At 36.5% G+C, this 20,529-nt stretch overlaps 1 protein-coding gene across 2 annotated transcripts in view; it reads left to right on the top strand.

Annotated features, from left to right (window-relative positions):
• The first annotated feature begins 4,361 nt into the window (after window positions 1-4,361).
• Window positions 4,362-20,529, top strand: part of PRR12 (proline rich 12) — a 192,688-nt gene continuing 176,520 nt past the window's right edge. For both annotated transcript variants that reach the window (XM_053690851.1, XM_053690850.1), the window contains exon 1: window positions 4,362-4,793. In XM_053690851.1, the coding sequence (XP_053546826.1) occupies window positions 4,708-4,793 (86 nt within the window). In that variant the 5' untranslated portion in view covers window positions 4,362-4,707. The remainder of the gene's footprint in view (window positions 4,794-20,529) is intronic.

The raw sequence follows: 20,529 nt of genomic DNA, 5'->3' as shown, positions 1-20,529 counted from the left end.
TAAATTTGCTGTCCCCTCAAAATAACTCAACACACAGCAATTAATGTCTAAACCGTTGGCAAAAGGTGAGTACAACCCGAAGTGGAAATGTCCAAATTGGGCCCAAAGTGTCAATATTTTGTGTGGCCACCATTATTTTCCACCACTGCCTTAAAGGGCCATAATACCCAAATGTTTAAACACTTGAAAGTGATGCAGCATAGCTGTAAAAAGCTGATTAGAAAATATCACTTGAACATCTCTATGTAAAAAAGAAAGATATTTTACCTCAAAAGTTCCTCAGTAGCCACCTCCCATTGTAAAGGATTTCTAAGCAGCATTTTAGTGTGTTTGTCCTGGGACATCTGAAGGGACTAGCATTGTGCACTCTCATATTATTTCACCAATCAGGTAAAGGAAGCTTACTATGAAATCTCATGAGAGTTAAGTCAAATCTCATGAGATTACAGTAAGAGTTCATGACCTCAGCACTGCTGATGCTGATTGGCTGCTGTTCATTTCTTCATTTTTTTAAATTTGTTTACCTGCAGCTGGGAGCAGCTGAGTATACCTTTTTACACAGAACTTACTCTGCTGAGCTGAGGAAATTGTGAGTTAAAATATCTTCCTTTTTTACATAGAGATGCTCAGGTGATATTTTCCTGACAGCTTTTTACAGTTATACTGCATCAGTTTCAAGTGATTTAGCATATGAGTATTATGTCCCTTTAACTCTCTTGGGCATGGAGTTCACCAGAGCTTCACAGGTTGGCACTGGAGTCCTCTTCCACTCCTCCATGACGATATCTCGAAGCTGGTGGATGTTAGAGACTTTGCGCTCCCCCACCTTCCTTTTGAGGATGCCCCACAGATGCTCAATAGGGTTTAGGTCTGGAGATATGCTTGGCCAGTCCACCCCCTTTACCTTCAGCTACTTTAGCAAGAAAGTGGTCATCTTGAAGGTGTGTTTGGGGTCGTTATGATGTTGGAATACTGCCCTGCTGTTAAGTCTTCGAAGGGAAGGAATCATGCACTGCTTCAGTATGTCACAGTACATGTTGGCATTCATTGTTCCCTCAATGAACTGCAGCTCCCAGTGCCGATAGCACTCATGCAGGCCCAGACCATGACACTCCCACCACCATGCTTGACTGTAGGCAAGACACACTTGTCTTTGCACTCCTCACCTGGTTGCCACCACACGCTTGACACCATCTGAACCAAATAAGTTTATCTTGGTCTTATTGGACCACAGGACATGGTTCCTGTAATCCATGTCATTAGTCTGCTTGTCTTCAGCAAACTGTTTATTGTGCATCATCTTTAGAAGAGGCTTCCTTCTGGGACGACAGCCATGCAGACCAATTTGACGCAGTGTGCAGCGTATGGTCTGAGCACTGACAGGCTGACCCCCCCACCCCTTCAACCTCTGCAGCAATGCTGGCAGCACTCATACGTCTACTTACCAAAGACAACCTCTGGATATGACGCTATGCACGTGCACTCAACTTCTTTGGTCGATCATGGCGAGGCCTGTTCTGAGTGGAACCTGTCCTGTGAAACTGCTGTATGGTCTCTCCCAACGTGCTGCAGCTCAGTTTCAGGGTCTTAGCAATCTTCTTATAGCCTAGGCCATCTTTATGTAGAACAACAATTATTTTTTTCATATCCTCAGAGATCTTTGCCATGATGTGCCATGTTGAACTTCCAGTGACCAGTATGAGAAAGTGTGGGAGCGATAACAACAAATTTAACACACCTGCTCCCCATTCCCATCTGAGACCTTGTAACACTAACGAGTCACATGACACCGGGGAGGGAAAAATGGCTAATTGGGCCCAATTTGGACATTTCCACTTAGGGGTGTACTAACTTTTGTTACCAACGGTTTAGACATTAATGGCTGTGTGTTGAGTTATTTTGAGGGGACAGCAAATTTACACTGTTATACAAGCTGTACACTCACTACTTTACATTGTAGCAAAGTGTCATTTCTTCAGTGTTGTCACATGAAAAAGATCTAATAAAATATTTACAAAAATGTGAGGGGTGTACTCACTTTTGTGAGATACTGTATATTATTATTATTATTATCAGGTATTTGTAGAGTGCCAACAGATTTAATATACAGGATAGCTTTTGCAGGGATCAAGTGGGTAGAGGGCCCTGCCGAGAGTTTCACGGTTGTAGTCAGCTCTTATGAAGGCGATCTGCAAACAGCTGGGCTCATAGGCTTACATTATAAGGGTTCAAGGGGAAAGCAATGGAGTTAGGAAAGGTTAGTGTTGGTTGTATGCATCCCTGAATAGTAGAGTTTTTAGGGAGCGCTTGAAGCTGTTAAAGCTAGGGGGAGAGTCTTGTGGAGCGAGGCAGGGAGTTCCACAAGATGGGGGGCAGTCTGGAGAAATCCTGTAGACGGGAATGTGAGGAAGTAACAAGAGAGGAGGAGAGGAGGAGATCCTGAGCTGATCGAAGGGGACGCGAGGTAGAGTATCTGGAGACAAGTTCTGAAATGTAGGGGGAAGCAGTGCAGTTGAGAGCTTTGTATGTCAGAGTGAGGATTTTGTGTTTAATCCTAGAGGCAAGAGGAAGCCAGTGAAGGTATTGGCAGAGAGGCACAGTAGATGAAGATCGAAGATGAGCCTGGCAGAGGCATTCATAATGGATTGTAAAGGAGCTATGCGGCAGCTAGGTAGACCAGAGAGGACAGAGTTGCAATAGTCGAGGCGGGAAAGGATGAGAGAGTGGATTAAAATCTTAGTTGTATCTTGTGTAAGGAAATGACTAATTTTAACGATGTTTTTAAGGTGGAAGCGGCAGGCTTTAGCCAAGGACTGAATGTGAGGAGTGAAGGAAAGATCTGAGTAAAGTGTGACCCCAAGACATCGGGCATGTGGGGTAGGAGTAATTATGGAATTATCAACAGTTATAGAGATTTTGGGGGTGGAGACATTGGAAGAAAGGGGAAAAATAAGTTTTGGAGAGATTTAGCTTAAGGTAGTGAGAGGACATCCAAGATGAGATATGAGAAAGATAGTGGGTGACACGGGTTAGTAAGGAAGGAGGTAGGTCTGGTGGAGAGAGGTAGATTTGGGTGTACAAATACAAATGATATTGAAACCCATGGGACTTTATTAAGGAACCTAATGATGACGTGTAGATTGAAAAGAGACGGAGGACAGAATAAATATATATATATATTTATATTACACACAAGCCAGTAAAAAAAATATCACTATTGCTTACTAAGGGCCAGATTACAAATGGAGCGCTAATTTATAATGCGTCGGCAAATCATCAAATTTTCCCTGTTTGCAGGTGCGCAATAAATAACCAGCCATTACAAGAGGCTGGTTTTTGCTATCACAAGCTCGCAGTAGCAATTATCGCTCAGAAAATTAACCAGAGATCAAATCTCTGGTTCATTTTCAAAAAGTGCCCCAATTGGCCCCAAATTAAAGAGTCTTATTTTTTATGAAAAAAAAAAAAAAGCACAGAGCAGTTTATAGGGGTTAAAAAGTGGTGGGTGTTAGAAAAAAAAAACAGCACTGAAAAGTGCGTTTACATTGAGATCTATGGAAACTGTGTGTTTCCTGTAAATATATATTTATAAATTATCTTCGTTCTCTTGGTATCTTTTGCTGAAGGAGCAGCAATGCACTACTGGAACCAAGCTGAACACATCTGGTGAAGAAATAAAAAGAGGCACCAATCAGCAGCTAACTCCCTGTAATGTATTGCTGCTCCTGAGACTACCTAGGCATGCTTTTCAACTAAGGATTCCAATAGAATGAAGCAAATGATATAATAGAAGTTTAAAATCAAATGTTCTATTTGAATCATTAAATATTTGTTTGTGTTGCATGTCCCTTTAAATTTCCTATTTAAGAACTCATTAAGTGGCAAAAAAATTCAGCACTATCATTGCTGTAACACTTTACAATATTTGTTGCACTTTTCCCATAGAGGTCTATACAATACACACAGTGTTTACCTCAGAATATTCATGTTTGCTTTATCAGTATGTCACCTAAAATGTAGCATCACTATAATGACACATGGTTCGTCTGTCAAAAGGAATAAAACAACAAATTATATCTACAAAATAAAGCACCTGTAAATAAAACAAGGAATCTATCAAGAATTGAGCTGAAGAATAACTTAAAATGAGAACATGTACACTGATTTACGTGCACACTTTGTTTATGGCAAATGATGTATGTGTGTACGGTTTTTCATGATCCCAGTGAGAATGTATGTGGTGGTGGTGGGGATGTAGTGTAATTTTAGCCTGTCTCAGCCCCCTCCTCCTCCTTCCTCTGGCCCTGTGTGATGGTGGCAGGAGGGGACTCTCAGCCTCTCTGTCTGCCTCTTTCTCTCTCCTGCCTTCCTCTCCCCTCCCCCTTTGTACAGTTCACTGAAATGTATTCTGGGAAGCTGAAATAGACACATAGAGAGGCTGCAAATATGGCTGCACCATGAAAAAACAAACAAAATACAATTGCAATCCAGAGAAAGAGGGGCTGTTAAATCAGCCTTCTAGGGGCTGATCACTTCACCAGTGGGCTCTCCAGGAGAAGAGACCCACTAAAAGATCTTGTTTTGTATTTGATTTATATTGTTTGGTGGATCAGGGAAGAGAGGGGAGAGCAAAGAAAGGAAGCAGAGACCAGAAGGGCGAAATATAAAAAGAACAAAAATTAAATCCCCAGTACAACAAAGAGTTTAATGGATAGAAATTATCCAGCCGCTGGCTTTGGTGATCCTTTGGGTGCTGGTTCAGGATGGAGCTACGAAAGAACGGCAAAAGCGAGGTAAGAGGGTGGAGGGGGAATAAAACGACCTAAAAAATTTTTTTTTGCTCTTTTATTATTAGTTCAAAATTGTAATTTTTGCAAGTGTCATAATTTTGGGGTGGTCGAGTGCTTTGATGAGCTTTGTGCTACATGCATGGGTTGCAGACTGCACAGATTTGGCCCTGTGTCTGCCGACCAGAGACACAGAGGAAGGGGGATGGAGAGCAGCACTAAGGACAAATACTTATCTCCCCTTTAGCCCACCTTTTTGTACTGCTTACTGGGGTACACCCGGATTGCACCCAGACATTCCACTCGCAAACAAGAAGCGCCCTCCCGCATGAAATTCCTGGCTGCTTGCTATACAGAGAGAGGGGAGGGAAATCATGAATCCAGCCCTGTCTGCTACAGGCCTGCAGTCTGCAGCAGGGAGCACGTTGCAAGCAGAGGGATTTCCTTCCATTTTGCTTCGTTCTTTGCTGCTTGGGGGATGGGGTTTTGTAACCCAATAAAGAAATAATCACGAAGTTAAAAAACAACAACAATAAAGGGCTGTGTGCGAAAAAAATATATCACTGCATGTGTAAATGCTATTTCCATGTTGCTTCTAGTGGGAGGGTTCTTCTAATTAGCCCCTATTGTTTCTCTTCTAATCTTGCATTTGTGTAAGAAGGAAAAAACCTGGAGGTGTCTGTTTGATTGATTATGTGTGGAGGGGGGGCAGTTAATAGGAATTTTGCTTGTTAGTTTCATTGGTCTGATTCACAAATAGTCGTTTGGGTTTGTTTATTTTTGCATATTCCATTCAAAGGCCAGGTGTTAAGGGGGTGGTTCCCTAGGACCAGGCTCCATCCCCTCATAACTAAATATTAATTACATTGTGAAGCCCAGGATGCTGTTTGGTTTCCTATCAGGCTGTGCAAATGCCGTTTGAAGGGAGCAGTCTTCCTCCCCCTGTCCATTTCTAAGCTGGGGGCTGGTTGGTTGCTGTTCTGCAGGAGGGAAAAAAAAGATGGAAGGCAGCAGCGGGGAAGAGATTTGAGTGAAAGACATTCCTATCTGATCTGAGGTGCTTTCCTTGTGACAATGAACAGATGCTGCAAAGTCCACTACTGTTGCGTTTTTTTTTTGCATTTAGAAATTGTGCTTTAGAAAATGCACAGTAAAAAGGAAGGAGATCGTCTTTGACTACATAATTCCCTCTCTTGCTCATTATCTTCCAGCAAGCTCATTCTTGCAAATTGAGGCCTAATCTAAATGAGAAGCAATCAAGAAACTAGTGCACTGAGCTACTGAATATGCATACTTTTTATTATGATTAGTGCATTGGAAATGTAGAATAATAAACAATTTTACGTGGCTTCTGTAATGAAATTAAATTCTGCTGTAAATACCTAAAAGACAGATCTTAAAAATGTGTTTTTCAGAGTCTGTGTCTGGAAATGTGAACACATTTATCATTTAAAAGAATATCATGCTGTTACTAGTAATAGTTTTACAATGTATTCTTTATTAATGTATTTTTTTGTGTGAAAATAGTCTATGGATGCTAATATTTTGATTGACATCTAAAATTACATTTTTTATGTTTTCTAAACGTAGATTTCATAGTTTGCTTTTATATTTCCACAAAACATGCTTCTTCCTGGATACATTTTGAAATGTCATTAATGTTTGTTCATTTTTTTTTTTTCTAGAAATGCAATTGAATTTGAAAAATCCAACTTTATTTTTTTTAACTTATTTAATTAACACATCTGAGATACAATTTTAAAATATATATATTTATATATTAGTGCATATATATAAATAATCTTACATTCTATGGTAGAGTCATGAGATATTCATTTAGATAAAATAAAACCTCTTTAAGATGTGTGGTTACATTGTGTAGTGAAGTGAAAGAAGATGGTTTATATCAAACAGGTTTGTGGTTGCTAGTGAGCTTATTTTTTGTAATGTTCATTTTGCAAAATTATGTTGTTTTTTTTTTGGGGGGGGGTTATACATACTTTATTTTTATTGTAATTATCTTTACACAATTTATTTACACCTGTTCTTTGTGTGTCAGTGTAGTCCATGCTGGATATTAATAACAGGATTTAGTTTATAATCATTTTAGCCCTTGTTGGGATTTGAAACCTCAACCTTCAAGTCACCCAGGGAGGAGTCTTTTACTGCATTCAACACCTGCAGTAGTTTTCCATTTCTTTTCTAAAATACAAATTCATCAGTATATGTAAAATAAAATACTCTCCATTTCTAAAAGCATTTCTCATCATCTGTAGCCATGTGTTTAACTCCTATGAATAAAATAACCATGTATTTAAATAGTGTAACAAGTGTCCTTCTGTGTTGTTCCTGGGCAGAATGTGGCGTGCTAATTGGTGGCTGTGTGTGTGTAGGGCTTCTGATTGGCTATGGGCTGTATCCTTCTCAGGAACAGCAATGCATTGTGACTCCTGATCTTTTATGTTTAAACCCTTTGTTGGGCAGACCATTTGTGGTGTAATAACATTTTCTAACCAGAAAATGTACTTATTCTTTAAGAATGTCCCTTTAAGTGTTCATTCTACAAGAAGACATCTTTCTAATGTTTTTAATTACTAGCATTCTTCAGTGAAAAACACTTATTTTCTCATGTTCATTGTAATCATAACCAGGATTTGGGAACTATCTTACATTATTATGTAATGTATGTACTATATTCCTTATTTGCTTTTACATCATTTTTTATTTTAAGCAGTTGAGTTTAAAAAAAAAAAAAAAAAAAATCATTTTTCCCTACTATGGATGATAAACAGAACTGGGAACTATGTAACCTTTACATGATTACTAATATGTATATTAGGACCTCTGGTGCATTGCTCTTAGCAAATACGTTTGTTATAATGTAATATTTTCTTCCAAAATAATTTGTTAGTGTCACATTACATTTTTATAGTTTATTGGGATTCTTTGAGAGAGACACGGATGTAGAGGAACACAAAGGCTAGAGTTTCACTTGTATTATTGTTTTTCCATGCACTCTGAAATGACTTCCTGATTCCAAGCGGAAGAGGTTAATCTTGTTCATTTGAACGGTGTATCATCAATAGCATCAGGAAGTATACACAGTCTGTAGCTTAGAAGGCTCTTAAAGGGATATTAAACAATGAGATTGCAATTTAAAATGTTTGTGTAGTTAAAAAACAACAACTTTGTAATATACTTTCATTCTTTATTTTGTCCCCTTTTAATGTAAATTGTTGGTTTTCAAAATTCCACTTAGTTCTACTTCTAAATTTAATTCTAAGGATAATTTTTGCTTTGAATACATTATTATGCATGTATTTACTATTTATTGTCTTTTTAAAATGTCTGACACATTCAGTAAGGAATACTTTGTATGTATAAGATTTAAAAGCTGGCACAATATTATCTACCCCAGAAATTAAATATAACTAGGACTAAAAATACATAATTTCACCCTTTTTATATTGTACTATATTTCACTGTTAAGGACTGTAATCAGTTTTTTAAATTACAATAAAAAATTCTAACACACCATACACACACAATAATTATTACCCCTGTAATATAGCAGTTTATTATTGTATACCTCTTCAGTTTTGTTATAGTCAGATGGAAAATGTGTGTGTATGTATGTACCGTGTGTGTGTATGTGTATATATATATATATATATATATACATTTTAATTTTTTTAAAAAAATTTTTTTGTAATGCTTGTGCGAAGGGAAAAAAGTTGATGTATTTTTTTTATATATATAATTGAAGGGAAATGCACTCCGAACTTACAAAACAGTCAAATGCCCTGGGTGTAGCAAACGCATGAATAAAAAATAGAAAAAAGCACACTCCAAAGGAAACTTTTGTAATGTAATGTCACTTTAATCAGTGAACTGTTTCGGACCTAAAGGAGGGGTAAGTTTACTTGATTGTACACTTATTGGTCTGAGGATGGACTGCTTTAGGTCCGAAAACGTTCACTGATTAAAGTGACATTACAAAAGTTTCCTTTGGAGTGCGCTTTTTTCTATTATATATAGATGTGTATGTGTATATATATATGTGTATGTGTATATATATATGTGTATGTGTGTATATATATATATATATATATATATATATATATATATATATATATATATATATATAATATATATGTGTGTGTATATATAGTACTGTTGCCACTGTGTGGAAATAATCATTATTAATTTTAAGTTTTGTTTTTGTTTGAGACATAACAGTGATGTGAGTCAATGAAGTGAGTATTCACTTATTTATTCCTCCTTCTCCAGAGCTATTTGCAACAATTTAGTAGTCATCATGTAAATTCCCTGATTCATGCTGAGCAAAAATCAGCCAGAATTTTCTCAGTTCTGCCTTAGCTGTTGGAAAAGTGACCGCCAGCTATATTATTTGAACTGTGAAATAATTCCCCCCCCCCCCCTTTGGGAGTATTCAATCTACAGTAGTTTAAGATGATTTTTCTTTATGCAGGTTTGGGACATTGTAGTAGTAATATATATTATTATATTATAATAAAACATTTAAATGTGCGGCATATGTCGACTTGTGTCCTTTTAAAGGGATATTCTAGTGTAAAAATAAAATTGTATTTATTTTTAAGAAATTCGCTTTTGTGAATACTTTTGGGATACGGCTAGGGAGCCAATCAGAAGACATGTACATATGCTCCAGTCATTGTCTGCATTTTGACATAAAAGCGGTATGGGGTCATTCTGGTGTTAAATTTTAGCTATGCGTTTTAAAATCTTACTACATTGTAAGAAGAGGGGGGGATAAAGAAATTTATTTTTTATAGACCTGCACAATTTTTACACTAGATTGCCCCTTTAAGTATGATGGAATCTGCAGTGCTGTTATAGTGCATGGGTCACGTCCTCATGTGGTCTGTCTGCTCAATGAGACCTGGTGCTCAGATGCCAGAAGGCGAATAGCTGTACGGTTCCGATTACCAGCTGTTCCCTTTTTGATTGGTTTTGTATCCAGGCTGGCTGAACAAACCCCCCCTTAGCTGTGTGCATACAGAATCCTGATAGGAAACTCAGACAGTTCTTCTCAGTACAACTTGCACACTTCCACTCATTAAATAATTGCTTACATATACATAGAATTGCACTTGAGTTTGTAATTTGCGTATTGCCAGATAATTTTTTTTTTTTTTTTTATCCCTATAATATAGGTTTACTTGAGATGCTAACAATCTTAACCTTTTGCAGTATGGTATGATCTTTCATGAAAGCCAAGGCACAAAACATACCATCCTGTATATATTGCTTTATGTGTACTTTTAAATACTCCAGGGAAGATATGCACTGATAGGCTTCCCATTAGTGTCTCAGCGACTAGATACAATTACACGAAAGTGGACTATTTGTTTAGTATTTAGAGTACAAGAAAATAGGTGGTGCTGTACATTCATTATGTTTAAACCAGTAGCAGAACACATAATTTGCCCCTTTTAACCTGAGTTGATTTGAGTTGCATAGGCATAAGATGACAAAGATGAGATTTATTCTACAGTGCAAACAGTTTACACTACTTTGACAACTTCCAAAGAAATATTAAGTGATTTTAAAATATTCAAATCAGAAATGTATGATTCCTTGGGAAACAAAATATTATTATGTAATAAACCCCATGCATTTAAAAATAACTGCACCATAAAAAAAGGAAGGAAAACGTGTAGTATCACATTCACGTCGACCATATGTGGTCAGGTTCTCTTTAACGCTTTACAGCAGACATCCTCAAAGTTGGCTCTCTAGAGGTTTTGGAACTACATTTTCCATGATGCTCAGCCAGCATATCAGCTGGCTGAGCATCATGGGAAATGTAGTTCCCAAACCTCTGGAGGGCCAAGTTGAAAATCATCACAATGTCATTAAAAAAAATAAGCGAAACAAATCAGGACTTATCCAATGCAATATTATGTATAGACTAATTGAAATGTGCTGTATTCAGTATTGTGTTAAACCTTTTTCTTTTTCATATTATTGTAAATGTATAATATTCAATAAACATTGAACACTTACAAAAAAATAAAAAAAAATATGGAACTATACATTGCTACAAAAACACTCCAGATGGGCTGTATAAATAGATCATCTACAAAACATTTATGCAAAGGAAAATTTAGTGTACAATGTCCCTTTAAGCAGACAGTTCTAACTAATGTGAAATTCCCAATTCAGTTGTGCTTTATATGTTGTTCTGATTGCTAACTCCAGATTAAATATATATTCAGGGCTGGAAATGTATGCTCCGCTCTAGAGCTTGTAAAGTATTGCAGCAGAACACTAAGGCATTATTTGTTTTTAGCTCTAATATTGGGCAGACTAGAATCTTCTCTTTTTTTTTTTTTTTTTTTTTTTTTTCCCCCCCACTCTTGATTCGCAACTTCCTCCCTGACTTCTATATTTTTCTGGCCCTTCATATTAACCCTTTCGCAACAGGGTTAAAGTGTCAACATCGGAACAACTGTTCCGATGTAGACAAATTGAAACCACGCGATCGTGCACACAATCGCGAGATTTCAATTATTGGATCGCGTCTGCGGGGCGTCCCTACAACCCTAGGAACACCCTCCAGACCGCAATCAAATCCTGAAAGCACAGAAGGCTTCATGACAGCCGTTAGCTTTGACGTTCTATTCCGTCATAACGGCTTTAGAGCCCAGTGTAATTGTGACGGAATAACGGCATTAAAAGGTTAAAGGGACATTGAACACTAAATTAATTCTAGATATAGTGATGTATTCAAAGCATAGATTAGCCTGAAAATAGTATATTCAATATGATATAAGTTGAAGAATTAAGTGTAAAGTTTTAGTTTCTCTATAGTAATGGTTACCACCAGATTGAAACCTTATCGAATTTCTTCTGCTGGACACACACACACACACACACACACACATATACATATGTGTGTCATTTGTGCAAACAATGGCTGTGTAGATCATAGCAATGTTAAGACGGTTACTTTTACCATCTTATTTTTAACTGTTTCTAATTTACCTCAACAGAGGGGATATGAGATAAAAATAGGCTTTTAAATCTAACACAGTACTTTGTAATTCAAGTCACACTAACAGACCAGATTTCCAGGATTACCTCGGAAGAGAGCAGGTTAATAACAATGGTTGCTGATCTGCAGATTATTTCACTAGTGCTCTAGTCAGATATACAGAAAATCTGATCTGTTAGTGTGCCCACTAGAATTGAGAAACAGTGGTCTAAGTGGATAACTGTTACATTACTTTATGGAAATTAAAGGGCATTGGAAAACTCACAAATTTCAGAGTTAAATTGGTAGGTAAATGGAACAAAATAAATACAGTATATTGCAAAGTTGTTTTTTAATAGACATCATTAAACATTTTACATGGCAAAGCTTAAAATGGACACAAAACTCTTAGAAATGTTCTCACCATTTTGTCTAAATTATTTAGCATTGTTGAAATTTTATATCACCAATAAAAGGGAGCTTAAAGGGACACTGAACCCAAATTTTTTATTTTGTGATTCAGATAGAACATGCAATTTTCTAATTTACTCCTATTATCAATTTTTCTTTGTTCTCTTGCTATCTTTATTTGAAAAAGAAAGGCATCTAAGCTTTTTTTAGGTTCAGAACTCTGGACAGCTTTTTTTTTATTGGTGGATGAATTTATCCACCAATCAGCAAGGACAACCCAGGTTGTTCAGAAAAAATGGGCCGGCATCTAAACTTACATTCTTGCATTTCAAATAAAGATACCAAGAGAATGAAGGAATTAGGAAATGTGACAATAGGAGTAAATTAGAAAGTTGCTTAAAATTTCATGCTCTATCTGAATCACAAAAGAAAAAAATTGGGTTCAGTGTCCCTTTAAAGGGACATTATACACTCATTTTTTTTCTTTGCATAAATGTTTTGTAGATGATCTATTTATATAGCCTGTAAAGTTTTTTTTTTTTTTTTTAGTTTTTTTTAAAATTATTTATTTTGAGCAAGTCCATTTATAGCTAGCTGTTCCCCTAATTGGCTTTTTAAGAGGTATTATTATTATTATGTGCCGAGTCTCCGACAGATACAGTTCTATACAGGGGTATAAAAAATAAACCGAAACCTTTCTCAAAGTATAAAACATGTACTCAAATACTTTGCGTACGTTTTCTGTTTAGCAAGGTGACTAAAGGCCAGTGGCAGATTTGATAAGAAGTCATTTCTTTCTCTGTGAAATTTATATCCGTAATGTCGCTATTAGCTGTAATTTTAGTTCAGGATGACAACAAGCATTTACCATTTTAATCATCTTAGCTCTAAGAACTTTAGTAATTTACAGAGTTTCCTCATAATTGATTATTAAATAAATGGTCTAATTTTTAATTACCCATTTTAAATGACGCACCAACAAGCTTATGCCTAATATACACTTGATTCTTTTACAAGCAACATTTTAGGCTAAACAGTCAAACCTAAGGATTCTTCTGTATCATTTTGTTTTCCAGTCAAGGGCAGTGTTTAATTTATTCTAAAGGTGAAACTTCTTTCTTCAGCTTAGTGTTGCCAACTGGCGTTGATCAGAAGGGACATTCTTCCATCTGGTGTTCTTTTATCTACTCCAGAGCATTTTTGGAGGAAAGCTTCTGCGCCCTCTCCCGCTCCTGCCTCACATGGTACTCTTATGATATGGTAATGCATTGCTCTTTGAGTGCTACTATTTCCAGGGGAAGCAGTCGTTCCAGAGCAGATTTTAGGAGGCTCTGGGAAGCAAGTCTGGCCCAGCTGCCTTTCAAGTTGCTTGATCTATTATTAGAAATGTTACACTATTTTACATTACAGCACAGGATTCAGCTGACAGAATAAGACCAAGATACACACTGAATGCATATTACACACGCATTAAAGAGAGGTCAATATTTGTCTGCAGTCATACAATAAATTAAGGGGACAGTAAAGTCAAACTTAAAGGGATATCAAATCCAAAAATGTTCTTTCAGGGTTTAGAGCATGCACTTTTTAACAGCTTTCTAATTTGCTTCCATTTATCTATTTTTCTTCATTCTTTTAGTATCTTTTGTTGAAAAGCAGTCGGATGCTTGGGAACCGACCCATTTCTGGTGCACTATATGGCAAGAGTTTTGCAAGAGCACTAGATGGCAGCATTATTTCCTGACATGTTGTGCCCCAGATGCCTACCTAGGTATCTCTTTATCACAGAATATCATTGGAACTAGGCAAATCTGATAGAAATAAATTAGAAACTTTTTTTAAAAAATTGTATGTTCTGTCTGAATCAAAAATAGATTTTTGGGGGTTTCATATCCCTTTAAATGTATATTGATCATAATGGTTTAAACAACTTTAGTTGTGCTTAGTTATCTTGGTATGTTTTGTTAAAGGGACAGTCTAGGCCAAAATAAACTTTCATGATTCAGATAGAGCATGTCATTTTAAAGAATTTTCCAATTTACTTTTATCACCAATTTTGCTTTGTTCTATTGGTATTCTTAGTTGAAAGCTTAACCTATGAGGTTCATATGATAATTTCTTAGACCTTGAAGGCCACCTCTTTTCAGAATGCACCACTAGAGGGTGTTAGTTCATGTATTTCATATAGATAACTGCACAAGCACAGTGTTATCTGGGAGCAGGCACAGATTGGCTAGACTGCAAGTCTGTTAAAGGAACTGAAATAAAGGGGCAGTTTGCAGAGTCTTAGATACAAGATAATCACAGAGCTTAAAAGTATATAAATATAACTGTGTTTAGTTATGCAAAACTGGGGAATGGGTAATAAAGGGATTATCTATCTTTTAAAACAATAAAAATTCTGGTGTAGACTGTCCCTTTAAAGAGTAATACTAGGTGAGTTCAGGAGCATGCATGTGTCTTTAGGCATTTGACAGCAGTATTTGCGACTGTTTATAGCGAGTGTGGCAATGTTTTTAGACTGTTAGACACGTGCGTGTTCCTGAGCCTCTATGAGCCAACCTAGATTTACTCTTCAACAAGGGGACAAAGAAAATTTGATAACAGAATTAAAATAGAAAATTGTTGCATGTTCTGTTTAAATCATGTCTGAATCTAGTTTATGACTTTACTGTCCCTTTTTAATAGGCGAGTGTGAAATTGTGTTAAAAACATTAACTTGTTTTTTAATTATCAAACTCTGCCCAGCAGTTGCCTGATGGATATGAAAGTGTTAAAGAATATTAAAAATATATGCTGAATCAAAGTAAACATTAAAAGAAACAGGTTGTGTTAAAAAAAAAAACTGCAAACAACTTGCTTGTTTTCATGCTAATTGAGCACTTAAAAATTCTCATTGTGGCCACAGCCTGCAGCTAGATAAGCAAACACATTACATAACTTAGGTTCTATTGTCACACCATTTTTGCAGCAAAAGTCCTATACTGAACATAGACAGTAAACCTGCGTGCAGCTAGATTAGATTATTGTCAATGCTCACTAGAGGACTTTTGCTGCAAAAAGGTTCTCCTAGCAAAACTTAAAAGGAAAATCTGCTACTTTGCTTTCCTGTGGAGACCCAGCCCCTTGTGGGGCTGTGACAGGAAGTAACAGACACTTTTAAAATGACGAATAATGCATATTGCAGTGGTTTCTTTTAAATATAACCCACTGTTTAGTGCTTTTTTTACTACAACAATGAAACAGACTGTTTTATATCCCTTTTAACAAACTGTAAAACAATGGAGGTTTTGCTATCTTAGTTCACTAAGGCCAAATATTGACAGATGTGGTAACGTTAGTCTGTGGTGTTCACTTCCGCTCACAATTTTCTGACTTAAATTACAGAAAAAAGAGTGTGTGTGTGTGTGTGTGTGTAAGATAAATATATAAACGTTTATTGCAAAGTTGTTTTTATTATGCTTAGTTTAAACATTTTTTTTATTACAATCCCAGATAATTAACTGTCCTTTTAAATCCACAATACTACTGTGGTATTCATTTTTCACACAGCTAACTTTTTAAAGGGAAAGTACGTAACTGTAGAGTTAAAGGGGAATTAAACACAAAATAAATGCAAGACATGATGTATTAAATGCAAAGATTAGACGTCTGATAATTATATGCAGAGGCATTTTTAAAATATTAACTTATTAAATATTCATTGGAATAGTTTAGTCACCACAAGTAATGGTGCTGTCAAACTGTAATCTAGGCTTTTTTATTTTTATTGAACAACATAGACCAAAGTACAAACATAAGACGTAGTATTATACACCAATCTGATATACGTGCAAGGTCCATACACCTGACAGGTACAATCTCGGAATTGCAACAACTCAAATTTCTCCTCAGTTTTGTCAACCATCGTACCTCAAGTTAGACTAGAGTAATAGTACTAGTATTGTAAATCTGATAGAAGGAAGAAATCCTTAAAAATCATACCTTAACATTTCCTTAAAGGGATACTAAACCCAATTTTTCTTTCATGATTCAGATAGAGCATGCAATTTGAAGGAACTTTCTGATTTACACCTATTATCAATTTATTCTTTCTCTTGCTATCTTTATTTAAAAAGCTGTTATGTAAAGCTTAGGAGCTGGCCCATTTTTGGTTCAGAACCTGGGTTGCACTTGCTTATTGGTGGCTAAATGTAGCCACCAATCAGCAAGCGCTATCCACAGTGTAAGCCAAATCTCAGTGAGTGACCCATAGATATTAAATATTGTTTTTTTTGCAGAAGCCCTAGCATATTCACAATATGCCATTATTATATTTATAATTCATTGCATGTGAATGTATTATTTAGCAAATAATATTGAAAATGGCCTAGTGGCCACTGCTGTTAATGTGATCACCTTATTAAATTGTCATCAAGGGTAGCCACAAGTGAAATAGGGTCCCATACGGCTTTTGGGGTTTATAATAGAGAGAGGCCTCATTGTGCAGTACAGAAGTAAAAACACATTTTTCTTACAAGGTGTTCCCTGTTACCACAGTGATTACCTGACTATATAAACAAAATTAATATGTTGTTTTTTTTTTTTTTTTAGGAGATGGACTTGTCGACTAGAAAATAAACTTTACAAGGGGTGTTTAGATATACCAGATTTTTATTTAGCATTTTTTTTTCACTTTATTTTTAAACATCTTTGTATTACTGCTCCAATACCAAAATTTGAAAGTGTGTGCGATTCTCTTTAAATTAGGGAGCTTGGTGGTTTGTAGCTGCTTAGGGAGCTGGGATTAAGAGGTTTTGAAGAACCTCCCTCCATCCAGCTCCCTTGCAGCTATACTGTGACCTGGTTCTGCCCCCTTTTGTGACATCACCACGTGTGTATGTGGTGACATCACCAGCACTCCTATGAAGCCTGAGAGTCCCGCCCACTAGGCCACCAACAATCTCTGACCTGTAGTACAGGGGATTGCTGAAAATAGTGTTGAATAATTGACAAATACACACAAAAAGGACAAAGGAATAGTACTTATTTGGAATTGAAAATGAGCAGAGAAAATCAGATTTCAAAGTAAATCCATTTTCCCCTCCCGTATCATGTGACCGCTCTTAGCCAGTCACAAAATGCATATAAGTACTGTACATACTGTCCACTTTAGCATATGCTCAGTAAGAGATGGAACCTTAGAAAGTGTGCCCATTTTGATAAAGGAAGTATATTGGAAAGTGTGTTGTTTTTTTTTTTTTTTACTTGCAGGTTTTATCTGAATCATGAAACTTTCATTTTGACTTTAGTGTCCTTTTAAAATTATGGGGACAGCCAATCTCGGCGTTCAGGTCTTTTCAGAGACGGATTTCTTCTTGTGGATTTGCACAGATCTTAGTATGTTGCACTTTCAGAAGAATAAATCCTGTCTCCGAAAAGAGACGAATGCCGCTGGTGGCCGCCATTTTTCCCCATTTGGCAGCTAACAAATTACCCGAATGCACATGCCTAGTTTTTGTATAAAGATTTGAAATCCTATTACAGCTTACTTTGTTAGATTTTTAAATACTAAAATAAACCATTTATTCTACATCCGTGGTGACAAGTTGTCACAGTGATGCAAAACTTTATACTGGCACTTAGATTCTTGCACCCTGATGGTTCCTCATCACATCCTAAATTCAAGTCACCTACGGACTTGTGTATTCACCCTTTGAAATATGCGCAGCTAAGAGTGTAGTTCCAACAGCCACAGAATGAATGTGGCCTGTAAAAAATGTCCAGCTCATAGATCAAAGAGTGATACAAGTGTGAGCTTGTGGATCAGCATGCTGTGCAGTTGCTGGCACACATTAAATAGTGGGGCCCACTGCGCAGCATTGTAGGTTAGCAGCAGCATGCCTTCCGGAAACTGAAAGGCATGGCAACATGATTCTATAGGAAAACGAATCAAAGGTTAACTGCTCTGCTTGTGTCTGGCAATAAAGAGGTTAATTCACTGCTGCATGTATGTTTTGGGCTATCAAAGTGTTAAATTACTGATCTGTGTGTTACCATGGTGTTTTAATCCCTCAATTGTGTGTGGGCAATCAAGGGTTCAAATCTGAAGCTTGAGTGTTACTGGCAACTAAGAGGTTAAATAATTGATATGTTACCTTTTATGTCCTTTGCATAAAACATTATGAATAAATAGACTGTACCTATTAGTAGTTGATGGCATATTTAAAATGGAATTTATACAGCCCCATAATAAAGTCTGTTATTGACAAACTGAGAAAGACGTATCAAAATGACACAGAAGATTAAAAAGGTCAACATTTCGAACTATGGTTTGCTTGTAATGGTTTTGAAGGGTTACTTCTTCCTTACCGGGTTACTTCTTCCTTGCCAAGTACACAGATGTGAGTTTCCATTACCATGTAGGTTCTTTTGTCAGACGTATCATTGAAATCATTAGAATGAGTATGGTTTGTAGACAGACGCTTTATGTGAGTCATTTTGACTACTGGGCACAAGAGACCTCTTGCCATGAATGATTTGTGATACATGACTACAAATAGTTGTACAGATCGTGTATGTGTGAAGTAGCAGACTGTAGGCTTATTTTATAAGCAAAATGGAATATTCAATGCCAATTATATTAAAAGTACTTTGCAAAAGAAAACTGTAATAAATGGAATAGCCACAGTAAGTAACATAAAGAGACAGTCAATGCCAAAATAAACGTTCATGATTCAAATAGGGCATGCAATTTTAAACAACTTTCCAATTTACTTTTATCACCAATTTTGCTTTGTTCTCTTGGTATTCATAGTTGAAAGTTAAACCTAGGTAAGCTCATATGCTAATTTCTTAGACCTTGAAGGCTGCTTCTAATCTGAATGCATTTTGACAGTTTTTCACCATTAGAGGGCGTTAGCTCATGTGCTTCATACATTGAGCTCACGCATGTGAAGTTACCTAGGAGTCACCACTGATTGGTTAAAATGCAAGTCTACCAAAAGAACTGAAATAAGGGGGCAGTTTGCAGAGGCACAGATATAAGGTAATTACAGAGGTAAAACGGGTATTATCATAACTTTGTTGGTTATGCAAAACTGAGGAATAGGTAATAAAGTGGTTATTTTTTTTAAAGAACAAAAATTATGGTGTTAACTGTCCCTTTTTAAGGCTTGCATGATAAACCAAAACTGCAGTAGATTGCTTTTCATGGGGTTGCAACTCTGTAAATGCTATAGAAGCCTAGTGTTGCGGTTATTCCCTCCCTCTTGTCATGGGTGCCGTCATGTTGAAATCTAGCTTTCACTGCATTCCAGTTCTAATGTGTTTTGCACATGTGCAGATACTCTCCTTTAGATGTTGTAACCACAGTGGCGGCACCCTTGATTTGAGGAAGGTGCACAAAATGTATTTAAAGTGAATGTAAACTTGATTGAGCATACTCGCTCATTCATCAAATTGGTAATATATCCTGATCTTCTGATATTTTTACCTTTTTTTTTAATGCTATAACGATAAGCACCAATCCTCTGCCCGCCATATTGCTCAATTGATTGACCGATGACAAATCTGCGAACCACTAATCGTTGTCCCCCCCCCCGGACCGTGACGTTTGTGCAAAGTGGCTGTCAATCAATTGAGGTCTATGGCGGGTGGAGGAACGACGCTTATCGTTATAGCATTAAAAGATAAAAATCTCAGAAGATCAGGGATATATTACCAATTTGATGAATTAAAGTCTCACTATTTTTTTTTTTTTTTTTTAATTCTATCCTATGACTTGAGCGAGTACTTTAATGTCTCTTTTAAATAGAGACAATTCATGCAAAACTGCATGCTCTCATTTATTGTGTGACTTGTGAAAATGTATGTCAAATTTAAATTTGTGTCTCGATAAGTGTTATTGGAACACAGCCACTCTTGTTTTATGTGCTGTCTAGGTGCTCTTGTGCTACAATGTAGACTTCAGTGGTTATGAAAGAGACCTGTGGATTTTGTATCACTTATACGTCAACACAATATTCACAAGGCAAAGGGTCAGATAAATTTAAAAAAAACTTCAAATGCAATCTCAAGGCAGAATTTATACAAAAAATCAAAACCTGAAAATCAGTCTGCAACCAAAGTAAGTTAAAGGGACACTGAACCCAATTTTTTTTCTTTCATGATTCAGATAGAGCATGCAAATTTAAGCAACTTTCTAATCTACTCCTATTAGCAATTTCGTTCTCTTGCTTTCTTTATTTGAAAAAGAAGGCATCTAAGCTATTTTTTTTTTTTGGTTCAGAGCCATGGAAAGCCCTTGTTGGTGGGTGGCAAGAACAACAC

Source organism: Bombina bombina, chromosome 8 (genome assembly GCF_027579735.1).
Source record: "Bombina bombina isolate aBomBom1 chromosome 8, aBomBom1.pri, whole genome shotgun sequence".
NCBI lineage: Eukaryota > Metazoa > Chordata > Amphibia > Anura > Bombinatoridae > Bombina > Bombina bombina.
This window is presented reverse-complemented; position numbering and strand designations above follow the sequence as displayed.